The sequence below is a fragment of the Malus sylvestris genome, chromosome 14 (assembly GCF_916048215.2).
Source record: "Malus sylvestris chromosome 14, drMalSylv7.2, whole genome shotgun sequence".
Lineage (NCBI taxonomy): Eukaryota > Viridiplantae > Streptophyta > Magnoliopsida > Rosales > Rosaceae > Malus > Malus sylvestris.
Window position 1 is genome coordinate 29,705,778 of NC_062273.1, and position 21,969 is coordinate 29,727,746.

The 21,969-nt window shown below is 38.8% G+C and overlaps 3 protein-coding genes across 3 annotated transcripts; 2 read left to right on the plus strand and 1 right to left on the minus strand.

The window, feature by feature from the left end:
• Positions 1–3,317: 3,317 nt before the first annotated feature.
• On the plus strand, positions 3,318–8,429 carry LOC126600574 (uncharacterized). The gene is made up of 7 exons (XM_050267162.1): positions 3,318–4,348; positions 5,670–5,708; positions 5,810–5,880; positions 7,083–7,147; positions 7,264–7,353; positions 7,498–7,590; positions 7,720–8,429. The coding sequence occupies exons 1-7, from the start codon at positions 3,651–3,653 to the stop codon at positions 8,119–8,121; spliced, it is 1,458 nt and encodes a 485-aa protein (XP_050123119.1). The 5' UTR covers positions 3,318–3,650; the 3' UTR covers positions 8,122–8,429.
• A 1,913-nt stretch (positions 8,430–10,342) lies between these two features.
• On the minus strand, positions 10,343–11,357 carry LOC126600593 (uncharacterized). Its single transcript, XM_050267179.1, has 2 exons — positions 10,987–11,357; positions 10,343–10,904 (listed from the first exon to the last, which is right to left on the minus strand). The coding sequence occupies exons 1-2, from the start codon at positions 11,275–11,277 to the stop codon at positions 10,563–10,565; spliced, it is 633 nt and encodes a 210-aa protein (XP_050123136.1). The 5' UTR covers positions 11,278–11,357; the 3' UTR covers positions 10,343–10,562.
• A 3,357-nt stretch (positions 11,358–14,714) lies between these two features.
• Positions 14,715–16,619, plus strand: LOC126599194 (type IV inositol polyphosphate 5-phosphatase 9-like). The gene is made up of 6 exons (XM_050265523.1): positions 14,715–14,845; positions 14,979–15,285; positions 15,435–15,619; positions 15,734–15,842; positions 16,062–16,210; positions 16,296–16,619. The coding sequence occupies exons 1-6, from the start codon at positions 14,715–14,717 to the stop codon at positions 16,441–16,443; spliced, it is 1,029 nt and encodes a 342-aa protein (XP_050121480.1). The 3' UTR covers positions 16,444–16,619.
• Positions 16,620–21,969: the final 5,350 nt, after the last annotated feature.

The window sequence follows — 21,969 nt, forward strand, 5'->3', positions numbered from 1 at the left end:
TTTTATTCCAAAATTTTGGAATCAAAGCTGATCACAATTTTTTGTAATTTTTGGAGGCAAAGTAATCTCGAAAATTTCATAATATAATCCAATACATGAAATTTATTGTTCTCTCTTAATATTTGATATTTACTTATGCATATATCAAATTCATTTTGAATACAAAAAAAATGAACAAAATGTATCTAGAAAGACCGAAATTAACGATAAAATACAAAAGATGATTACAAAGTATATAAGTTTTAATAAATAACTATAAAAAATTAGATATTTTTTGATCGGATATGTTCGAAACACTTCAAAAAAATTCAGAATTCTTGGAATCTATAAATGCATTCCCCTTTCCATTCCAGTTTTTCAAAAATATTAGAATTTGAAAATTTTTGGGTTTGAAAACTCCATTCTGACTTTCACCCCTAGCTTATACTTTTAGCTTTCTATCCGACTCTCTTCCACCCTATAGTTCATCAAACTACAGAAAAATCTAGAGCAAACTGCTGAAATTCCCCTAATTTTCTAGAACTAAAATTTATGGGGGAAATATGAAATACAAGTTTGATAGGGATTTCGACAGTGGGCGTGATATAACAAAAACACCTTTTTTATGTTACCATGAACCCTCTTTACTATTTAATTATCACATTTCTTGTCAAAAGTTTTAGGCAAGTTTATCAACTTTAATTTTCAGGGAATAATAAGCTAATGTTTTCAGTCCCAGAGTTTTATAGAATCAAATGATGAAACCTCAAGAATCTAAGCTTATGGAGTTCAGCTTCACGTAAAAGAACATAACTCTAACTTATGAAGTTAAAATTGCCTGGCTAGTACTGCTGAATTATGCTCTTAAAAAAAGAAAAAAGCAAAAAACACATCTCGACACAAATACGAAATATGTATATACGTTGCCATGCACGTCTTCAAGCTTGATGTCTTTTTCTTGGAAGGCTCTGTTTTTTATAATTCGTTATATATGCTGGTGTATGTATAACATGTTCTTTTAAACTTTGTGATGTTGTTCAGCGTGTTTTTTAATTAAGACTGAGCTTTAATTTTTGATCTTCATGTCTAGATTTTGGATAGCTTTTACCATCTCTTATGCGATGTTTAATAAAACATATTATTCAATAAAAAATTAGGTTAAAGTTGCTATATAATTAGTGATGTTGATGTATGATGTTTTTCTATTGCGTAGAAGTCATGAATTGAATCAAAAGTTAAAAGCAGAAAGAAAAGAGATGGAATCAGTTTTAGTGGTGCATTATCTGCTGGATTAATATTCCCTCTTTTGCTCTCTCTCTTTCGGAACAAGTTACATTTTCCAAAGAATCTTTTTCCGTTGTCCCTTTAAATGGGATCACTTTTAAGTGATTAAGTTGTGAAATCTTGACTTTGAAATATCTCGCCCTCTGTCTTTATTTAGTATGTTCATTTGTTAGATTTGAAGCTTGATTTGCATCTCAGAAAAGCTAATTAAAAGCACTTTTTGTGTTAATTTTATATTATTTTAAGAGGTGGGGGAATATTGATTGAATAATTTAACAAGCAAGCCGGCATGCATGTATATCTACTTATCTTGCATCATTCCTTCATGCAGAAAAGTTGTGTTTGCCCGGCCCTTAACCAAATCTTAGATTTCAGGTATAATCGACTATTAATCTGCTTTTAGGGGCTGTTGATTCTACTTCGCTTGGTACCGTACGTGACAAAAATGATGTTACCGTTGTGGATTGCACCATGACCCATTTTCTGATCCTAATTAAAATATGATTAGTTTATATACTATCACGTCTATTCACATATCTTACATTTATACTATAACAAAAACATTCATGTTGTAACAACCAACGTCATTAATGAAGTAACAATATTATTATGTAACCTTTATTTAACGTTGGATAGTACTTTGAGGATTATAATTTAACTTCACATTTTTTGTAATTAAGATGTTGAATTTTGTTGAAACTGAACGTCACGTGAAGATTATGGCCACAATAGTGGATTATGATTTTGTGTCATCCAATGATGTCCACTCATATCTTACATCTATATATACTTAACAAGACGTTTGCATTGTAACAACTAGGTATGGTTTGTGTTTGTTGTGTTCGTATCGTTTTCGTGTTATATAAGTTATTATTAACGTATTATGTCGTGTCAAACTTGTTATTTTATCATGGTTTTGGGTTGGGTGTAGTTTGAATGAATGCATTTGTCATCAGCCCAATTTTCCTTAAAAATATCATATTCGGCCCAGTGAATAGTAAGGCCCAAACCAACTCTACTAGTTCCAATCTGCAAACCAGGAGCTGACGCTTTACACGTGTCAACACTTCACAGACTCAACTCAACCGGGATCCTTCCTCTAAGCTGTCGCCATGCAGCACGGGAGAACGTAAACAAATTTGATGGCACCACTCCACGTGTTCCTGCGACCACTTCAAACCAAAACACTACACTTCCCATCTTCCATATCGGAAAGAGATCCTCTGCGGACCTCTTCTTCAAAAGATCGTGAATTAAGTGATTCAAAATTTTAAAATTTAATTTAACGGTAAAAAATTATTATAATTTGTAGAGGTTCAGATTTTAAGGATCGTTTGATCAAATTTTAAAGATTTTGATCACTTGATCAGCGATCTTTGGAAGAAGAGATTCGGACAGGATCTCATTCCTTCCATATCGGCGCAGATCCAACACAATTTCATTCATTTAGGTATAATTTTTTTAAGTAAATTGTGACAATGGTCCTTCAACTTTAATCAAATTGGAGCAATGGTCCCTTAACTAAAAATCTATTACCATTGGTCCCTCAACTTATCAAAATGTGTAGCTATAGTCATTTTCATCAATTTCGTCAAAAATTTGTCAAAATAAGTTATGTTGGAATAACCATTTATATAATTAGGATCCCTCAACTCATCATAGTGTGTAATTATGATCTTTTTCGTCAACTACATCAAAAAGTTTGTCAAAACGAGTTATGTTGGAATGACCATTGCTACAATTGGGTTAAAGTTAAGGGATCATTTGCCCAGTTGAATTAAAGTTGGGGATCAATGGTAATAAATTTTTAATTGAGGGACAATAGCTGCACGTTTTGATGAGTTGAGAGACCAATGATAATGAATTTTTAGTTGATAGATTATTGTTCCAATTAAGTTAAAATTAAAATATTATAGCTACAATTTACTCCATTTTTAAAAAAGGATAATATTAGCGCGCAAGGACACGCGTCGGAGCGAGAAAACCCCGGGAAACGGATTGGATTAGAGCGCCAACCAGGTAGAGCCGGTGGTAGCTTCTCCCCTCAGAAAAAAAAAATCCCAAAAACGGAAAATTGAATATGGACCGTCTCTCGAAATTTCAGTTTCCAATCCCGAAAACACTCGAAAACTCGAAAACTCAAAAATTAAATTAATTAAAATTCTAATTTAGGCCGCCCGCCTTCTCCTGCGCTGTGGCAAGTGGCTGGCTTTGAAATTGAATCCACCTCCTATATTTTTGCTGTCCATTTTTTTTTAAAATTTTTTGGAGAATTAGCGATTTTTGTGAGATTAGAGAAAAGCAGAGCGCGAGGTCTAAAATTAGCAAAAAAAGCACTTTTTCGTTTTTCCCACCGAGAATTGAGTAAAAAACGCACAATTTTTTTAATGATCTGTTTGGGAAAGGCAGGGATTATAGATAGTAGAATTCTGTTTTTTCACGGGGAGAAGAAGAAGGAGCCAAACAACAACCTCAACAGGAAACAACCAATCCGGCCGTTGATTGGAGTGGAGGAGCTCCAATTCCATTTCAACTCATCATCTCCACTGCCGCCGGCGTCATCAGCATTGTTCTTTCAACCCACAAGACCACCGCCGAAGAAGCGGCAGAAAATGGCGACGGAGAGAGGCAGCGATTTGTCGTCGTCGTCGTCGTTGATGTTGACTTCTGGAGCGAGCGGCCGCATAAACGCCCTCCTCTCGCTGCGGGCGCTGCGGAGTCTGATGATGCTGATTAACGCCTTCTTCCTGCTCCTTCTGCTCCCATTTCGCGGCCGCAAGCGAGCGCCGTTGTCGTCCGCCTCGTCGTCTGCGGCGGCGGCTTCGCCGGTCTTGGCGGAGAAGTCGGCCAAGGACGAGAGGCAGCCTAGGGGGCCCGTGGTCCGGGTGCCAACAACGATTGTTCCGTGGAAGAGCAGCTCGTCGTTGCCGGTGGACCCGGAGGTGGCGGCGAGGAGAGCGTTAGCGAAGCTAAGAGTTGTACAAGATGATGATGAGAATTCGGTCCGGCGATATTCGCTCTTTGCGACTGCGAGAGGTGAAACTCTCTTCACGCAAAGTTGGACTCCCGTTTCCGTTAACATCAGGTAAATCAAATGACTCTGTATTGTATTATCCCCTTGGATTGGACTGGATTGGATTGGATTGGATTGTTTAATTTGAATTAATGCAAAAAGGTGTGAATTTTTCATTACTTCTTGAAGAAAATGATGAGATTTCCGGCGGCAATCTAAATGCAGAAGAAATATGCTATGGGATTGAAAGTTTTAATCTTTTTTCTTTCTTTTCAATCTTAATTAAGGTTGGCTACGCATCGTTTTTCAAGGAGTAATCTTTTATCGTTGGGTTTTGGTGCTCGAAGAGTGGCAATTGTTAATGTAGTTCAATGAATGAACAGTTTGGACATATGTGTTTATCTTCTTGATTACATCGTCGTCGTTTTGAATTAGTTAGGTTCATGTTAAATAATTTCATTACTTTGTCAGTTTGTGTTCACTAAGTATGCTAATAGTCATGCATATTCTAACATATGCTTGTACCATCACTATCAACCTTCCATTAGAAACTGTGTAGTACGCATACCATACCGATAAGGACCGTTGCTCAAGGATTGCAATACCTGAGTAAAATGGGCAATCTTTTTGTGGTTGTTTGTTAGCCAAATATCGCTTTCATGAGGATCCTTCGCTTTCTTGAGGTCCCATCTCTAATCTCTTGTCCTTAGACCCACACGATAATTTCAATGGTTGTGCAGTGCACCTGGATTTACGGAAAATGCACATCTTGTTCATTTTCCACTCCTCTGCTTACTGGCATAATAAGTTAGATCATATTGCTGAGACCATTTAGGGCATTGCCTATTTTTCAGAAATCTATTAAGAGTAGCTACAGATGGTGTAACCAGTTTTAAAATTGATAGTGTGTGGGAAAGTCAGGCAAATTTTCTTGTGGTTGGTTCCACAGTGACTTTGCACAAATTTCTGATGAATCATTTCAGCTAAGGTTCACCACTTAGAAAGTCTTGTATGTGGGCTATTCTATTAAAATGTTGAATGATAATGCCAAGAAACATCCGGGCAATTAAGCTGTTCTTGACGACAGATCCTCTAAAGCAGTGCCTGGGTTTTATCAGAAGTTTCTGTTAACTTACATGGTCCATACCCTGAACCCTATTCTTGTTACATGACATACTAATTGGTAAGAGAACATTTCCGTTGCTACGAATATGTAAGTTGGAATAATTGCTAAAGGAGAGTAACCTTCTCCTACCATATATCTGACAAGTTATGTTATCAGACTGTTAATATATTTGGATTTTATATTCAAACACGTATCTACTTTATCCACAGTTTTGTTTGCAAAGTCATGGAGTCCAAGTTTTAAGTTTCTAATATTTACACTTTGCAGGGGCGTAGTCATTCTTATGCATGGTCTGAACGAACACAGGTTTGTCATTTCTACATAATTCTCACTTAAGTGCTATTTCAGCTGATTATAAGGTTAAGGGCCTTGATATATCTATTAAGACATTTGTACAATTTCACCAGTGGAAGATACGATTACTTTGCAAAGCAACTGAATGCTAATGGATTTAAGGTTTACGGAATGGATTGGATTGGTAAGTCAACACCATTTTGACCCTTTACCATTGCATTTAGACTTCTAACTAGTCTAAATGGTTTCTGTTCTAGTTCTAAAACATGATACCTAAAGTCTAAGCCAATTAATGACAATTTCCTGTGTATGTCATTATCAATGTGTAGTTGTGTACTGACCTAATTTTAATGTTTTCGTGCACTCACTAGTTTCCTGTCAACATTTCTTTTTGTTTTGTAATTGTGTATATTGTTTATGCCACAAGCTTGTCTCGTCTTGAGTCATAATGACTAAATTTCTAGGCAAGCATTTTGGATGCTATGCAACAGATTGAAATATGAGATTGATCTATATAACGCAACGTTTAAGAAAATGGCTGAAAGATTACTTTTATATTTGCTGTGGAAGGGGAAGAGCCTTAACTTTTTAGATAAGGGGGAAGATGTCTCTCAAAAGTTTAAAATCTCACCCTTGTATTAGAGGCAGTCATCTTTTTTTAATTAATTACAGTTTTCAAAGCCTAGAGATCACTCTCTTCAACAAGGCATATATATTTGGATGTTGCAGGAATTGAGTAATTTGGACTCCCATTGGTGCGAAAAAGTAAACCTTTGAAGCTCCCTTTATAAGTAAGCTTTGTATGTTTGGGTCTAACCTTGTATGTTTCTCATAAGTTACGCCTCTGATGCTTCTATCGAGTGAAAAATATTTAGAATGGTTTAAGCGGAAGTTGAACTTAGTTTCATCCAACACAAGCATCTGGTCTAAAGTGTGCCACTGTGTATGGTGGGGTGTCCTTCCAGTTGTATTTATCAGAATTGGATTAAGATTAAAACTTTCTTGCGTTTCACTCGAAATTCACTTGGAAACCTTTGCAATTTCTAGGCTTCTAATTGGGACTGAATGTCATTAGTTCTATTTTCTCTGTACTTTGTTTTTGTTTAAGATGCTTTTGGATTGTTTTCTGGTGTGTAATGGCTATATGTTGTCGGGGGTTCAAGTCTTATTATGATTTGAAGGAAGAGTCTCTGCTTTTTTTTGTTTAACACAGCCATAAAAAAAAATAGTATCTCGAGTTTTCTTTGTGTTGAAGGATAAGTCATAAATTGTGGACCTTGGGTTACTCCATCCCTGTTACATCGCACTAAATCTCTAAATCTTCTGATTTAGTAGTTAATTGTTTATATATCTCATATAATTGTTCTCATTGATTTATCTATCTAGGTCATGGTGGGAGTGATGGGCTTCATGCATATGTTCCTTCTCTCGATTATGCTGTTACTGATATGGTAAGTTTCAAGGCTCTTTAACAATTGAATCCAGTTCTTAATGCACCTGAAAAACCTAGGAACTCTGCTTTGATTAAACGTTTACATGTGTTCTTCGCTCTTTTATTTTTATGCAGAAATTATTTCTCGAAAAGGTTTTAGCTGAAAATCCAGGCCTACCGTGTTTCTGTTTTGGGCATTCCACAGGTGCAGCCATTGTCCTTAAGGTATGGGTTGCCGGTAGTCTGTTTTTTCTTGGAATTGCATGAATGACTTTTTTGTAGTCACAGTTTTGTTGTCTTCTATCTATTCATTAGCTTCATTGGCCTGGAATTTAATCTAAGCCTACTCCATCGCAAAAATGATTTTAGGTAATGCTTGACCCAAAATTTGAGTCCCGCATAGACGGTGTAGTGCTCACATCACCAGCAGTTGGGGTTCAGCCTACGCATCCAATATTTGTGGTCAGAAAACCAGCTTTTGTTACAACTAATTTTTATGCACTCTTGAATATATTATATACTCAATTACAAGTTTTCAAATGCACCCTAAACCCTAACCCTCTACACGCTTTCCTCCGTTTATCATGCCAGGTAATTGCTCCATTGCTCTCATTTTTGCTGCCAAGATACCAAATCAGTGCAGCAAATAAGAAGGGCATGCCTGTTTCTCGTGACCCAGCGGCTCTAGTTGCCAAGTATTCGGACCCTCTAGTGTACACTGGATCCATCCGCGTAAGGACTGGTTATGAGATTCTCCGAATCACATCCTACTTGCAGCAGAGCCTAACCAAATTGAGGGTCCCCTTCTTTGTTCTCCACGGCACAGCTGATACTGTTACTGACCCCGAGGCCTCCCAGAAACTGTACGATGAAGCCTCCTCAACTGACAAAACCATCAAACTGTTTGACGGGTTGTTACATGACCTTCTCTTTGAGCCAGAGCGAGAAGCCATTACGAAGGGCATCATTGAGTGGTTGAATCGTAGAATATGAAGCAGCTAGGCAGTGCCACAGTGGGAGATAAAGATTGATAAGTCATGGGACAAAAAGAAAATGGATCGATCGATACGAGTGACCATTTTTTTGTGGAAGCAGGAGATAGAAATACGGAAATTGATGTGGCTGGATAAAAAATCAGCATATTATGTTGAAACTTGAAGCATCGTGACATTGTTTTCTTGTTCGGTATTGGAAAGATCATCTGCAGTTGTAAAATGCTTCATCTCCTAATCCATATGTTGCTTGAAAACTTGCCTGCTGAAGAATTTAAGCAGGTGGGGTTTTCCACATTTCAAACAGAATTCCTGGCTCACCCGATAGCAAACTCCCCTCATTAATCATAAGTATATATTTTCTGTTGTTTTCTTTACCTAGTGTTAACAGGTGAAGCAAAACTCGTGTATTTTTTAACTTCTGATTTCGACAGAGGTTTACGAACAAGGAAGAAAGTTGACGTTCTACCATAAAACCAAGAGCAATATAAAAAGTAGCTAATTACTTATAAACACATGCAAGGTCCCTCATTTTTAGGAAAATACAAATCAAGTGACGTGGAACACGTATAGCCGTTGAGTTTCACATGAGGGGTAACATGTTTTGATACCATAAAAAAAGTTGAGGTTCCACTATGAAATCAATTGGCAATACAGAGATTAGCTCAATTACTTATAAACATATGCAACTTCTCTTATTTCCCCAATGTGGGATCGATACTCCCAACAATATTATCAATTATTTGTCAAGGTGGTGAATAATGATTTATGTCCCTGCAATCAAATAAATTTTTATAATTTTTTTTGGGGTTTTGTGGACGTTAATTCGCTTTAGCGTATGATTACTTAAAAAAGAATAATTAACCACGCTTTTACATGGAGGAAACACGGACAATTATATGATAATTAATCGAGTGAAAGAAATGAAGGAATTAATATTATTCTGATGTTTCATTAATTAACATAATATGATGTTGCAAATGCTGCAGTGAGCTGAGCAATACAAGTAGGCGACCGTGGAAATATTCGTTTTAGGAAAGCACAAGTGCCAAAAGAGTGGTCAAGTGGCTTGACTTTCTACACGATCTAGTGGAAACCGTTGCTTTCTAATTTCTGTTTTATTCCCGTTATGAACTGCTCATTTCTACACTTTCACAGCCACCTTCTTGGATTATATTAACCTATCTGTCTATGATAACCGAAAGACCAATACTATATATAATATCCCATCCACTGTACATGGAATAGGATCGATAGCGCCCTCGTATTGATTGTTTCGTCACTACATATGAATCATTTAGTACTTTTAACGTAGGACAATATAAATAATATTTTGAAATGTCAATCATATTCAATACTAAACAATATGTGGTCACGAAACGGTTAATAAGATGACACTATTATGACTCGCTGAATGAATAGTAAAACGTGAAACAAATACATGTTAATGTTACATATGGAGCTTCTCCTATATATGAATATTGGGATATGCTATCTATATACCCCATTTTACTTCTCACACATCTCTTGATAATTTCTGTCCGTTGATCTTTTTTAATTCATCCGATCCGACGGTCGAAAATTAAAAAGGTGTGTGAGAAGTAAAATGGAGTGTAGATATCACACCCCATGAATATTTATGTAGTTAGCTTTTTAGACGGGATTCCGTTTCATGGGATACACGATTTGTGGTCATGAAATGATATGTGGTCATGAAATGGTCAGTATAAATGGAACTATTCAGTCTATCCTAAACCCCTACGTGGATGGTTGAACGTGATGCTTGCTATATGAAGCTCTTCCACTATACGAATATAGCGGCTTCTTAGACCATCTTCAACCCTGACCTAAAACCTAAAAATATTTAGCCCAGAAAATTTAGGTTTTAGCCCAGAAACAGCTTTTTTACTCCAACCCTTTTGGCCTAAAATTTGAGCCCCAGATTATCAAAAAATGAATTAAGGCTATTTTTTTTAAATTAACTTTTAAAAAAAAAAAATTATGTAGACTATCCTAAATTAATTTTATGAACATTTTAACCTAAAAATATTTAAATTCCGATAAATTTTGAAAAATCACTAAATCAATACATGAAAATCATGATAAACCACATAAACTTAAAAAAAAAAAGACAATTAATAAACCACATAAACTTAATACAATCGAAAACTCATAGACTACATAAACCTAATAATGATATCCATCATCTTGACTTGGTGGACTTGGGTGATAGTCTTGAGATGAATCATCATCTTGAAATATACTTCTTGTGGCATTCCTTCGTAAAATTTCTTTTTGCTTACCACGTAAGTATCTCTTCCTCTCTGTAGTGTATTTATCGAGGTCCTCCATTATCAAATTAGTTTCGTACCTTTCTTGCTCCCTATCCCCTTCTTGCTTCATGGCCAAAAACCTTTGGGCCGATTCTTCTTGCCGACGACACTAGTTTTCGTTCATTCTTGCCATTTCGCTAACAAATTGTGCATGTATCGGATCTTGGGACTTCCCTTTTCTCTTTGCTTCCTTTTGCTTATCTCTACCCGAGGGCCTTGGCAAAGAAGAAGTTGGGCTAATTTGGTCGATACCTTCATTGTCGGCAAAATTCACACCTTCATTGACATCATTTGGGGGTGGGGCTTCATTATGAAATAATCTTCCACATTGTTGATTTGCATCGGTTCTCCACCTCGGACAATCCTTGAGGATGTTCCAAGCATGATGCAACTTAAAAGCTTGATTTTTTGGTGTAGCTTTTGTTTTGTAAATTGCCATTGCTTTGTCACCCTATGCAACAAATACATAAAAATAATTAGTTGCAAAATACTATTATGTACATGACAAGTAAAATATCAACAAAGAAACTCACAATTTCTGAGGCGCCCCTTCCACTAGGCATGTCAACCATGGCTCTCTCCAAGCTTCCCTTCCACAAAGTGCACGCTTTGTTGATAATCTTCCACCGATCATAAACACCACCAACTTCCCTTCGACCGGCGTTGGAGTTTTCATGGAACTTATCAACGATTTTACCCCACAAATCCTTTCTATTTTGATTGGTGCCGATGACACCATCTTCACTAACAGAAATCCATTCCAAACATAAAGCAATATCTTCATCAAAGGTCCAATTACGACCTCTAACATGCTCTTTTGCCATCTTGAAAATTTTGGAAATGAGAAGAAATGGTAGAAAGAAAAATTGGAAGAATTGTAGGAGAAAAATGAGTTTTGTGTGGATGTTTGAACAAATACATAGGTATTTATAGAGTTTTTGGTTGAATTTTAAGTTAAATAAATTTTTTTAATTATTTTAGCCGTTGGATTTAAATTTGGACCGTTAGATATTTTTTTTACCGTTAGATTTGATTATATTCGATCTAAACCGTTGAATTCAATAAATAAATAAATATAAAACTAAAAAAAATTAAATTTGAACCTGGACCGTTGGATTAACCAACGGCCCATTTAAACGTAGCCGTTAGATTACAAAAAGTAGCCGTTGGGCTACTTATTGCCCAGACAGCGCCTGACAGGCAGGGGAACACCCCCACGTGGCCCTGTTGGGTTTCTGAAAATGCCTAGCGCGTGAAGCGCGTAGGCGAGTTGGGAAAGGGAACTGGGCTTCACAGCCCCGGTTTCAGTCTCAGTTGATGGGGCCCATTTTGCTTTGTGGCCTAAAACTGGGCTGGTATTTGACCCTCAAATGAGTTTTAGGTTTTAGGTTAATTTTGGGTCATGGGTTGGAGTGGATTTTGGGGAGAAAAAAAGGGGAAATTTTAGGTTATAGGGCAGGGTTGGAGATGGTCTTAGAGATGGTTCCACTCCACATAGTGAAATACACGATATACATATATATATATACACATATATATCGTCAATACGTCATTTATATATTAATATTTCACGTTGACTCGCTTTGATATGAGATTCATATATAGGTGTAGATATAATATATATTCTCACGATATATGATTCTCAATATATTGTCAATAACTCTTTGCATGAACAATGAATATTAAAAGGAACCACTTAATAAGCTTCATGTATATTATATTTACTTTCTTTTTCAAATTATATGCTCTCTAGTGCGCGCTCCTTTGAAAATTATAATGAAAAAGTGTTTGAGGTACAATTTGTCCATGAACTTTATTAGAAAAAGATAATATTGAAATCTGCCGTTAAATTGTTATATATTATGCAGAAAACACCCATCGTTAATTCATATGCTTTATTTGTTCTCATTCTTTTTCAATGAACCTGTCATCCTCAATCCTCATCCCATCAAGATTTTGTTGCCTTGCTCAATTGGGACAACAGACAAAATGCCAACTGACATTGAGGTTGAAAGCCATTGCAAAGGAACAGTGTTATATATACATATATGCGTGTATTTCAACTAATCTGTATATGTTTATGAATAATTAATCAATTCCTGGTTCATATAATCTATCACTAATCGACCTTTCCTGCATTTAAATACATATTAAGTTTGTCACCATGATAAAAACCAACCATTCCTTTGTGATAGACGCAATATAGAAACAAGAAGAAATAGTATTGGGGTTGGACGGTCGCGTGTAGACTATATATTCAGCTCCAAAAGGCAAGCAATTGGGCACACTAGCACTCGCACTAGGAGGAGGAAGGGTATTAACTTTATACACATATATATATATATATATTATATAAATGTATATTGCTGTCTACTTAACCTAATACTATACTAACTAGCTTGACCAATGACTAATTGATATTTTTTTGTTATTTGATTTGATTAACTAAAAAAAACTAATTAATTAACTAGCTAGTCTGATTGCGTAGTACTTATCTTAGCTCTTTTGCCGTCCATCCAATCGTTCCTTTTTATTAACTAAACAAATGAAAATTCATCTGGATTTCAAATGAGTATTTTTTTTAACAAACAATGATACCTACATTAAGGGGAGTGGGGGAGTGCTAAGCTTCACATTTAACTAGTCATAATAATGTGGTTCAAATTCTTTTTTGGCGAGAATCGAACCTAAGACATTTCACTTACAAGTGAAGAGAAATACCACTAAATCGTAGTACTAAATGACGATTTCAAATGAGTATTAAAATCCTACAATATTTTTCATAAAAAAAACTTTAATTTATGAACAACAAGAAATTATAAAAGAAAAAAAATGACATTAAAAGTATACGGGTCACATTTAGTAGAGTCTAGGGACAGTGTTCAATTTTATATGATACATTTATTTAAACTTCATCTTATTTAAGAATTAAAGTCTTTTTTTTTAAATAACTTCATTTAAAGATTATATATACATAAAAATCAATCCACATATAAATAATTTAGTCATTTATATATCAAATTAATGGACAATATTGTCATCTTTATTGTGAACCACTCATTATATGATACAACGACTAAACAATCTCCAATTTCTTTTTCCCGTAGAAATGTTGTTCAACTGGAATCGCATATCCCACTAATTGATTTTTTTTTTTTTTGTCGAAACCAACTAATTGATTTCACTGCTTCTTTATATTATTAATTACTACCATGCACGTACCTATATATTACTTGTACACGTCACAAGAAATTACTGCGATTCCATCCATTTTTCGAACTTAACCACCATGAATTAAACTAGACCATGCATCGACTGTTCATTCTCATAATATTCTATAAGCTAGCTAGGCCTCCTATCCACGCACAAAACAAATAAAAACAAAGATAAAAAACAAATTAGAAAACGGTACCATGTGCAACTAAATAAATATGAGACAGAGAGCGAGATATTTTTCTCTTTAGCAAATTATCCAATTTTTAATTAATCCCGCACCTCCCACTAATCATGAATGAATCCCATTAAAATATGGTCTCTTACTTGCATCATCTCCTTCGCCACCCAGCCTTAATTATGTTTATCTCCTTCCAAATATTGGGCAAATGGAATTTTTTTACACTTTTTATTCACAGGAGGGGTTGCGGGTTGCGGGTTGCGGGTTGCATTCCCTTTCCACTACCCAAAATATCAGTCCTATAATATCTTTCATCCTAACTCCATGCAAGGCAAACAAGCAAGACAACTACTCTCCCGGGAGGAGGATCTGAACTTGGTACAAGGTGCGGTCACACTATTCTATATGGCCAACTTGCCTAACTCACGTCTACTCTTTGATCAAATTAATGATTTGTCTGGCTCGCTAACTGTTATTTACGTTGTTTGAAGGTCAAATCTAGACTACTACTACTCTCTCTCTGGGAGGGTTATTCAAACTTGGTGGGGGACGGTCACACTACCCTAGACTATAATCCAGATTAATGGCAGATAAGATTCCGAGATATGGCATCAACAATTTCATGGAGGATATAAATACAGAAGACTCCATGGAGATGGAGGCTACTACGGAAAGACCAAATAATAACCAAGCAAATATGATCTCCAACTCCAACATAATTTCCACTGCTCAAAATACATACCAGTAAGCTGGTCTACTTAGGTTTAAGAATGAATATATCAATACCTCACCTAACTAGCTATTAGTTCATATATTGAATATTAATTTGTAGTTAAACATGATGATGGCGTAGTTTTCTACTTTTGCATGGATCTGATCAGGATCTTCGCGGGTTCCTGGAATGTTGGAGGTGTTTCACCTCCAGAGTACTATTTGGACATACAAGGTTGGCTCCGACCTAATAATATTAACCCTCCAGCTAATATCTACGTCCTTGGGTAATTAATCTTATTTATTTCCCCATCTATACGGTAATTATATAATCATACGTGCAAGTCTCCATGCACTCACTGCAGATTGATTCATACAATACGATCACTAGTTCTGAATTAATGAATTGACGAATTTCAGGTTCCAAGAAATTGTACCACTGAATGTGGGAAATGTTGTGCGATCCGAAAACCGCAAAGTTTGTGAGAAATGGAATTCGTTGATCGGAGCTGCTCTTAACGATAAGAAGAATAAGATTACAGAAGACAAAGAAGAAGAAGAAGAAGAAGAAGGAGGGGACGATGAAGAAGATTTCCGATGCATCATTAGTAGGCAAATGGTTGGAATATTTATATCTGTTTGGGTTTCAAGTGATCTATGCCAATACATAAGACATCTCAGTGTCTCATGTGTTGGCTGTGGTATCATGGGTTACCTAGGGAACAAGGTACAGAATATTAAGTAATAATTATAATCCATTCACCGTAATTTATTATGAATGAATTTAGATCAATTATTCAAATTAAATTTTTACTTCTACAATTTCTATACATATATATCGTGAATTAACATATTGTCACGTATACGTATATGTAGGGTTCGGTGTCAGTGAGATTTTGGTTACATGAAACAAGCTTTTGTTTTGTGTGTAGCCATCTAGCTTCTGGTGGTAAGAAAGGCGATGAGAGACGAAGAAATGCAGACGTCGCTGAGATTTTGTCTCGAACAACCTTTCCTGCAGGACCTTTCACTAATTTCTCCACAAAAATTCTTGATTACGAGTACGTATGTATATGCAGAGCAGCATAGCATGCAGCAGGGGCTGTTTGATAGCAATTTTTAATTTATTTTGTTATTTCTAAAACTATTGAATACTAAGTAATATATACGTGCAGTAGGGTAATTTGGCTTGGAGACCTAAACTACAGAATCTGCTTGCCTGATGCCACAACGCAATATCTTGTGGAGAAGCAAAAGTGGAACCTTTTGTTGGAATATGATCAGGTACTTAATTCGCATTTCAACCGTCATCTTGGAGTTTCAGACAAATTATACCATGTTATGTAGAGAGACTTTTGCATGACAGAGTTATTATTATTAGCACGGGACGCCTATTAAGACGTCACGGTATCGGAGTGCTTGTTTCATGAAAGTCTTTCTTGAGTGTTTGTTGGTTTAAGATTTTATAAATAATATAGATAATAATTATTTTTTGTTTTAAAGCTTAAGGTGGAGCTCATGGAAGGACGTGTATTCGAAGGTTGGCATGAAGGACTAATAAACTTTGCTCCAAGCTACAAATATTACCCAAATTCGGGGCTTTACTTTGGCTGTGATCAGAAGAGAAAATACAAAAGGCGTGCTCCGGCATGGTAATTAAGCATCATAAACTGCCCATTAATCAATGAAACGACTGCAAAACCATATTAATTAATGTACTAAGGGGTGGTTTTGTAGGTGTGATCGAATACTATGGTTCGGGAAGGGACTCGAGCAAAAGCAGTATGAAAGAGTCGAATCAAGATTATCAGACCATAGACCCGTCCGAGCGATTTTTATGGCAGAAACTGAGGTCTTGAGAGCTCCTAAAGGAATTCACAGCTGAGAGCTCCTAAAGGATTTCACAGCTTTATGTCGGACATATTTAGAGCTCATTTGGATGTACTTTTAAATGACTAAAAGCGCTTTTGGTGAACAATGTTTTTGAAACCAATCCTCAGTAAAAATGCAAGTAAATCATGAAAAAGCTAGAAGAAGCACATAGCTGGTGTTTCTTGCAGAAAGCACTTAAAGTGCTTCTTGTAGAAAGCACTTAAAGTGCTTTTGGAACCGAAAAACACTTTCTCTAAAAGTGCTTTCAACCATTTTAAAAGTACATCCAAACGAGCCCTTATTTGCTTGCCAAATGATTTCGAAGAATATTTCAATGACAAATATTCATGTAAATGGAGATCAAGCTTCCATTATTGAGCATAAACTGCAATTACTCCGCTTTGATCACAAGAAGATTCAAATCTAAAACAAAATCAAAGCAACCAAACGGAAACTAATAAAATTCTCATTTCTCAAGTTGCCATTACAGTTTAACTTGGTGTATATTTAAAGAAAATTCCGTAGCTAATACCGCTCCCTTATCCATAATTGTGGAGCCAAAAATATTCGCTAGGCGACACGTGGACTTTTGAACGAAAGAGGACAAAAATACCCTTGAGGCATACCGGGATTCCTACGCGCAAGTAGTGGGTAATCATCCTCAACCAATTCAAAAATGCTCCAAAAGAGGTAACCAATTCCAAATTATCTTATTTTAGGTAATTATTTCCAAAACTTAATTTCCCTAATATATTATTTAGTTAATTAATTATCTAAATAATATATTCTTCCCATATCTCCTAAAATCATCCCTTAATTATCAATTTGAAACATCCACTCAAATCTAAAAAATGATATAGGGCCGGCTACCCCATTCAAAGCCTATTCCATCACCTTTTTCTACCTTTTCCACCTTTCCTTCCCTTTTAAATTAGCCAATCAATACCATAAATACTAAAACATTTCCTTTCATATTTAATTAGCCAATTAATTGGCTAATTAAACCTAAAATAAACCCTAAAATCCCACCTAGTAGACCGGCCACATTCCCTCTCTTTGCTCCACACCTTTTCAAATTTCTTCCACTTTATTAGCCAAATAATGCTAGTCATTCAATTGGGTAACTTCCCATTTATTTCTATTATATTTTATTAGCCAATAAAGTGGCTAATAAAACCACAAAATTCATCCCAAAGCACAAAGAAAGGGCCGGCCATTTCTTGAAGATGTGGACCAATTTGGTCCTATAAATAGTCACCCATTTTTACCAAACACTCATTCCAAATCTCTTGCAAAAATTCCAAAACACTCTAAACACTATTTCTCTCTAAAATTCTAACTTTGGCATCGGAGGTTCTTCGGCCAAAGCCCCCCCCCATTCACCGTGGGCGCGTGAGGCTTTTGGCCTTAACCTAAGGTGCTAGTTGTTTTGTAGGTGCAAAATCGTCCAAGATCGAAGAGGAGAAAATTTGCATCCACAAATTGGTGCTTTCATTGAGAGTTGAAATCCATACTCGTAGAAGACTCTCGCACAAGAAAGGTTTTTTCTTTATTTTCTAGTCCATTTGAATATTTTTCATACGTTCTTATTATTAGAATTTTTTACTTGCAAAAGTTCTTTGATAAAACGTATAAGCAAAATATAATGGCTAGAAATTTAGAAAATTCCACAAGTGAAAATTCTAATGTTCAAGAAATGGGATTGCGGAGATCCGTGAGGCTAAATGCGACAATAAGGGGAGCGGCATCATCATCACGAGCTCCAACCATGGGAACCACCGTGGTGGCTACTTCGGTAGCTACCCGCGGCGAGGTCCATGGTGCCTTCACCACGGCCACCATGGGAACCACCGCGGTGGCTACTTCGGTAGCCACTCGTGGCGAGGTCCATGGAGCCTTCACCACGACCCGGAGATCCGTAAGGCAAAATGCGACAATAAGGGGAGCGGCATCATCACCACAAGCTTCCACCATGGGAACCACCGTGGTGGCTACCTCGGTAGCCACCCACGGCGAGGTCCATGATGTCTTCACCACGGCCACCATGGGAACCACCACGATGGCTACTTCGGTAGCCACTCGTGGCGAGGTCCATGGAGCCAAGACCACGATCCAAGCCGTGCCATCCAAGTTCACGTGGACCCAAGCCCAAGCCTCGCATTCACATGCACCGCGCATTGAGCAGCCTGCTCCCGTGATCCAGCCTGCTCCCGTCGAGCAACCCACTCCCGTGGCCCAGCCTGCTCCTGCCAAGCAGCCCACTCCCGTGGCCCAGCCTACTCCTGCCAAGCAGCCTACTTCCGTGGCCCAGCCTGCTCCCGCCAAGCAACCTGCTCCTGCCAAGCAGCCTGCTTCCGTGGCCCAGCCTGCTCCCGCCAAGCAACCTGCTCCTGCCAAGCAGCCTGCTCTCGTGACCCAGCCTGCTCCCAACGAGCAGCCCACTCCCGACGAGCAGCCCACTCTCAAGGCCCACACTGCTCCCGTGGCTTTCCAAGCAGCCCAAGTCGGCCCAAAACTATCTCAACCATCTGGACCTACCATCGAGCCGGGGGCATTCTCACCACATTTTTTCGCGGATTTGACATTTCCCAACTCAAATCTCGCGCCCGGAGTCTACCACCCTTCCACTGCTCAAGGAGGCGCATTCATTCCAAGCTCTTCCAATCCAAATGACGAACAACACTTGTCTCGACAAGTCATAGAGTTGACGAGCGCCCTTGCACAACAGACAACTTTGGTGAATCAACTTTTGCAACGCATCGGGATCCAACGTGCCCCGGACGAGGTATCCCGAAGTAGGACAAGGGCAGACGAACCTTTCCAGCAGCATCCCAGCAAGCAGCCATTCGACCAGCCACGAGCTGAACGTTCAGGCAGTGTACATTCCCGATTGGGCCCCCGAGATAGCGTATACTCTCGTTTTAGCGCGCGGAGGAGCGTGTACACTCGACTAGGCCAACGGATGAGCATACATTCACGGTTGGGGTCACACTCCGATAGTCAACATGAGCAACCTTCCAGACAAAGTGTTCATTCGCGGCTAAGCCCACAAGGAGCATCATCCACCTCACATCAGAGTAGGCAGCACGACGGACGGAGAGAAGCAGTCACTCAATCCAGCTCAAGTTCAACCAGCAGCCTGCAAAGAACTCGCTCGCCTGCTAGGAATGCACCATATGCACTGCATCTGCGGCATAGACGAGCCAAACACATGGAAGAGCAGCCTAGACCAGCAAGTCATGGCTGGGGGCAGCCGAGAGCTGCACTACCCCAACAAAGGAAAATTCAGGAAGAAGTAGAGAGACTCTTGACCAAGCGATTGCATGATTTCCAACGCAATGAGGTCACCGACGAGGCACTACGACGGAACATGACCAACATAAGCAGGTCACCCTTCACGGACGAGATCGAGCAGGCAGAGCCTCCACGAGAGTTCAGTATGCCACATTTCACATCTTTCAAAGGGGATGAAGACCCGGAGAGACACTTAAAGCGCTACCGAAGCGCAATGATCCTTTATCGAAACAACGATGAGCTCATGTGCAAGATATTCGCCACCACTCTACAAGGCGAGGCGCAAGATTGGTTCTACACCTTGCCGCCACAATCCATCCGGGATTTCTACGAACTTTCTTTGGTTTTCACCAAAGAATATTCATCTTATCGCTCGATCAAAAAGAAGTCTGATCATTTGTTCAACGTCAAGAAGAACCCAAAGGAGTCGCTTCGCGACTATGTGAGGAGGTTCAAAGTAGAGAAGGCAAAAATAGTCGGATGCAACGACTCGATAGCTAAAGCAGCCTTCCAAAAAGAACTTCCAGCAGACCACCCGCTATTCGGAAAATTGATCATGAAAGAAGATCTAACTCTGGCAGACTCTTTTGCTTTGGCAGAGAAGTATGCACTTTGGGATGAGGCTCGCCAATGCACATTCAAGGACTTGAAGAAGTACCCAACATCACCTCCCTAGAAGCAGCGGATGACTTATTCACATGTTTGACGGTATCTAAAGTAGCAATAAGCTCTACCATCATGCGAGAAGAGATGGGGGCCCGACTACCTGTATTCCACAGTTACCTGTATTCTACAGTTCAAAAGCTCTCCTCGATGTTATTAAAAATTCAAAAGCTAACTTTGGCGATAGTTGTTGCAACCCAGAAGCACAAGTTTTACTTTCAAACGCATGCAATCATCTTAATGACGTACTATTCTGCCCAATCCAGACGCGCGACGATAAAGGCGTAGACCCTGGCAGATGTAAAGTTTTCTGACAAACGCAACACTGGAAGGACACACTCGAAAGCAAGTTTTGTCCTCGTCACCCTAAAAGATTCTACATAGGAGCAACATGTACCGGCAGTTGAGTACCATTTCTTGCTGCGCATCACACGGCCCTAGCCGACCCTTGCTCAATGATTCAACTCTAGAGTGGCCCAATACCGGCAGTTGAGCATCTCCTGTTGCGTATGACATGGCCCCATCTCCACAGCTCCCTACTGCGCATTCACGCCGAGCCTAGGTGACGCAACAGAGCGGCCCAACGATGCCTCAGAAGTAGCCGAGCACACTCTAGCTGCGCCTACTCCACCCGATGGAGACTTCTGGCATTTGCATGTCGACGACGCAGAAAAGCCTTCATCACTGCCGGCAGAGAAGGCTCCAAAAAGATGGATCCCATCTGGGAAGGTCCGTACAAGATCAGCAGAGTAGGGAGTAAGAGTAATTACACCCTCACCACCATGAAGCGGCAAAAAGATTGAAAAGAAATGGATGGCCTACAATCTAAAAAAGTACCATGTGTGACCTCCCGCTACATCAAAACCCGAAGACTCAATAAGCTCGACGGGCACCACCTCACAAGCTGAGGACTATCCAGTTGTTATGCAGTTCCTACCTTACAGCTAAAGTTCTCGTTCGTTTCACTCGTTTTTCAATGAGGAATTTAGAAGTAATCACAACTTGGCTTGGCTGCATGCTTACAACAACTAATCACTCCTGCACTTCAAAAGAAGATTGCGCCCTTCTTAGGGACTCATCGCAGGAATTGCGCCCCCCGAGGGACCAACCATGCTCTCCAGTGCGAGAGGGTAAACCAATTCTCCGACACCCATATGGGTCAGCTCTCCAAGACGGGAGGATAAACTTTACACTCCGAATATCCAGACGTGGATGAGCCTGGCTGCCCTAGTATAACTAGATGCACGATGGCTTGCGCCGGGATTCCTAGAAGTAGCCGCAATGGTCTTTTTCAAGGCTTAGCTAACTGAAGGATTTTGGGTCTCTTGGCCTAATCCGTGGGGAACCGGGCCCTAGAGACGGAGAGGGCACATTACGCCGTACATCCAATGGACGGCTGCCCTGGAATCCTAAAGTTGCTACCGAGTGCACTAAGGTAGCCTACGGATTCCGGAAGACTGCCTACGGCTTGCCCTTCGAGCAGTGAAGCCGCACTAGACTTATACAACCGCACATTCTTGTGAAAGGTTAAACAAGCTAGCGCGCATATACGAAGTTTTATCCACTGCCGACATGCTACGTA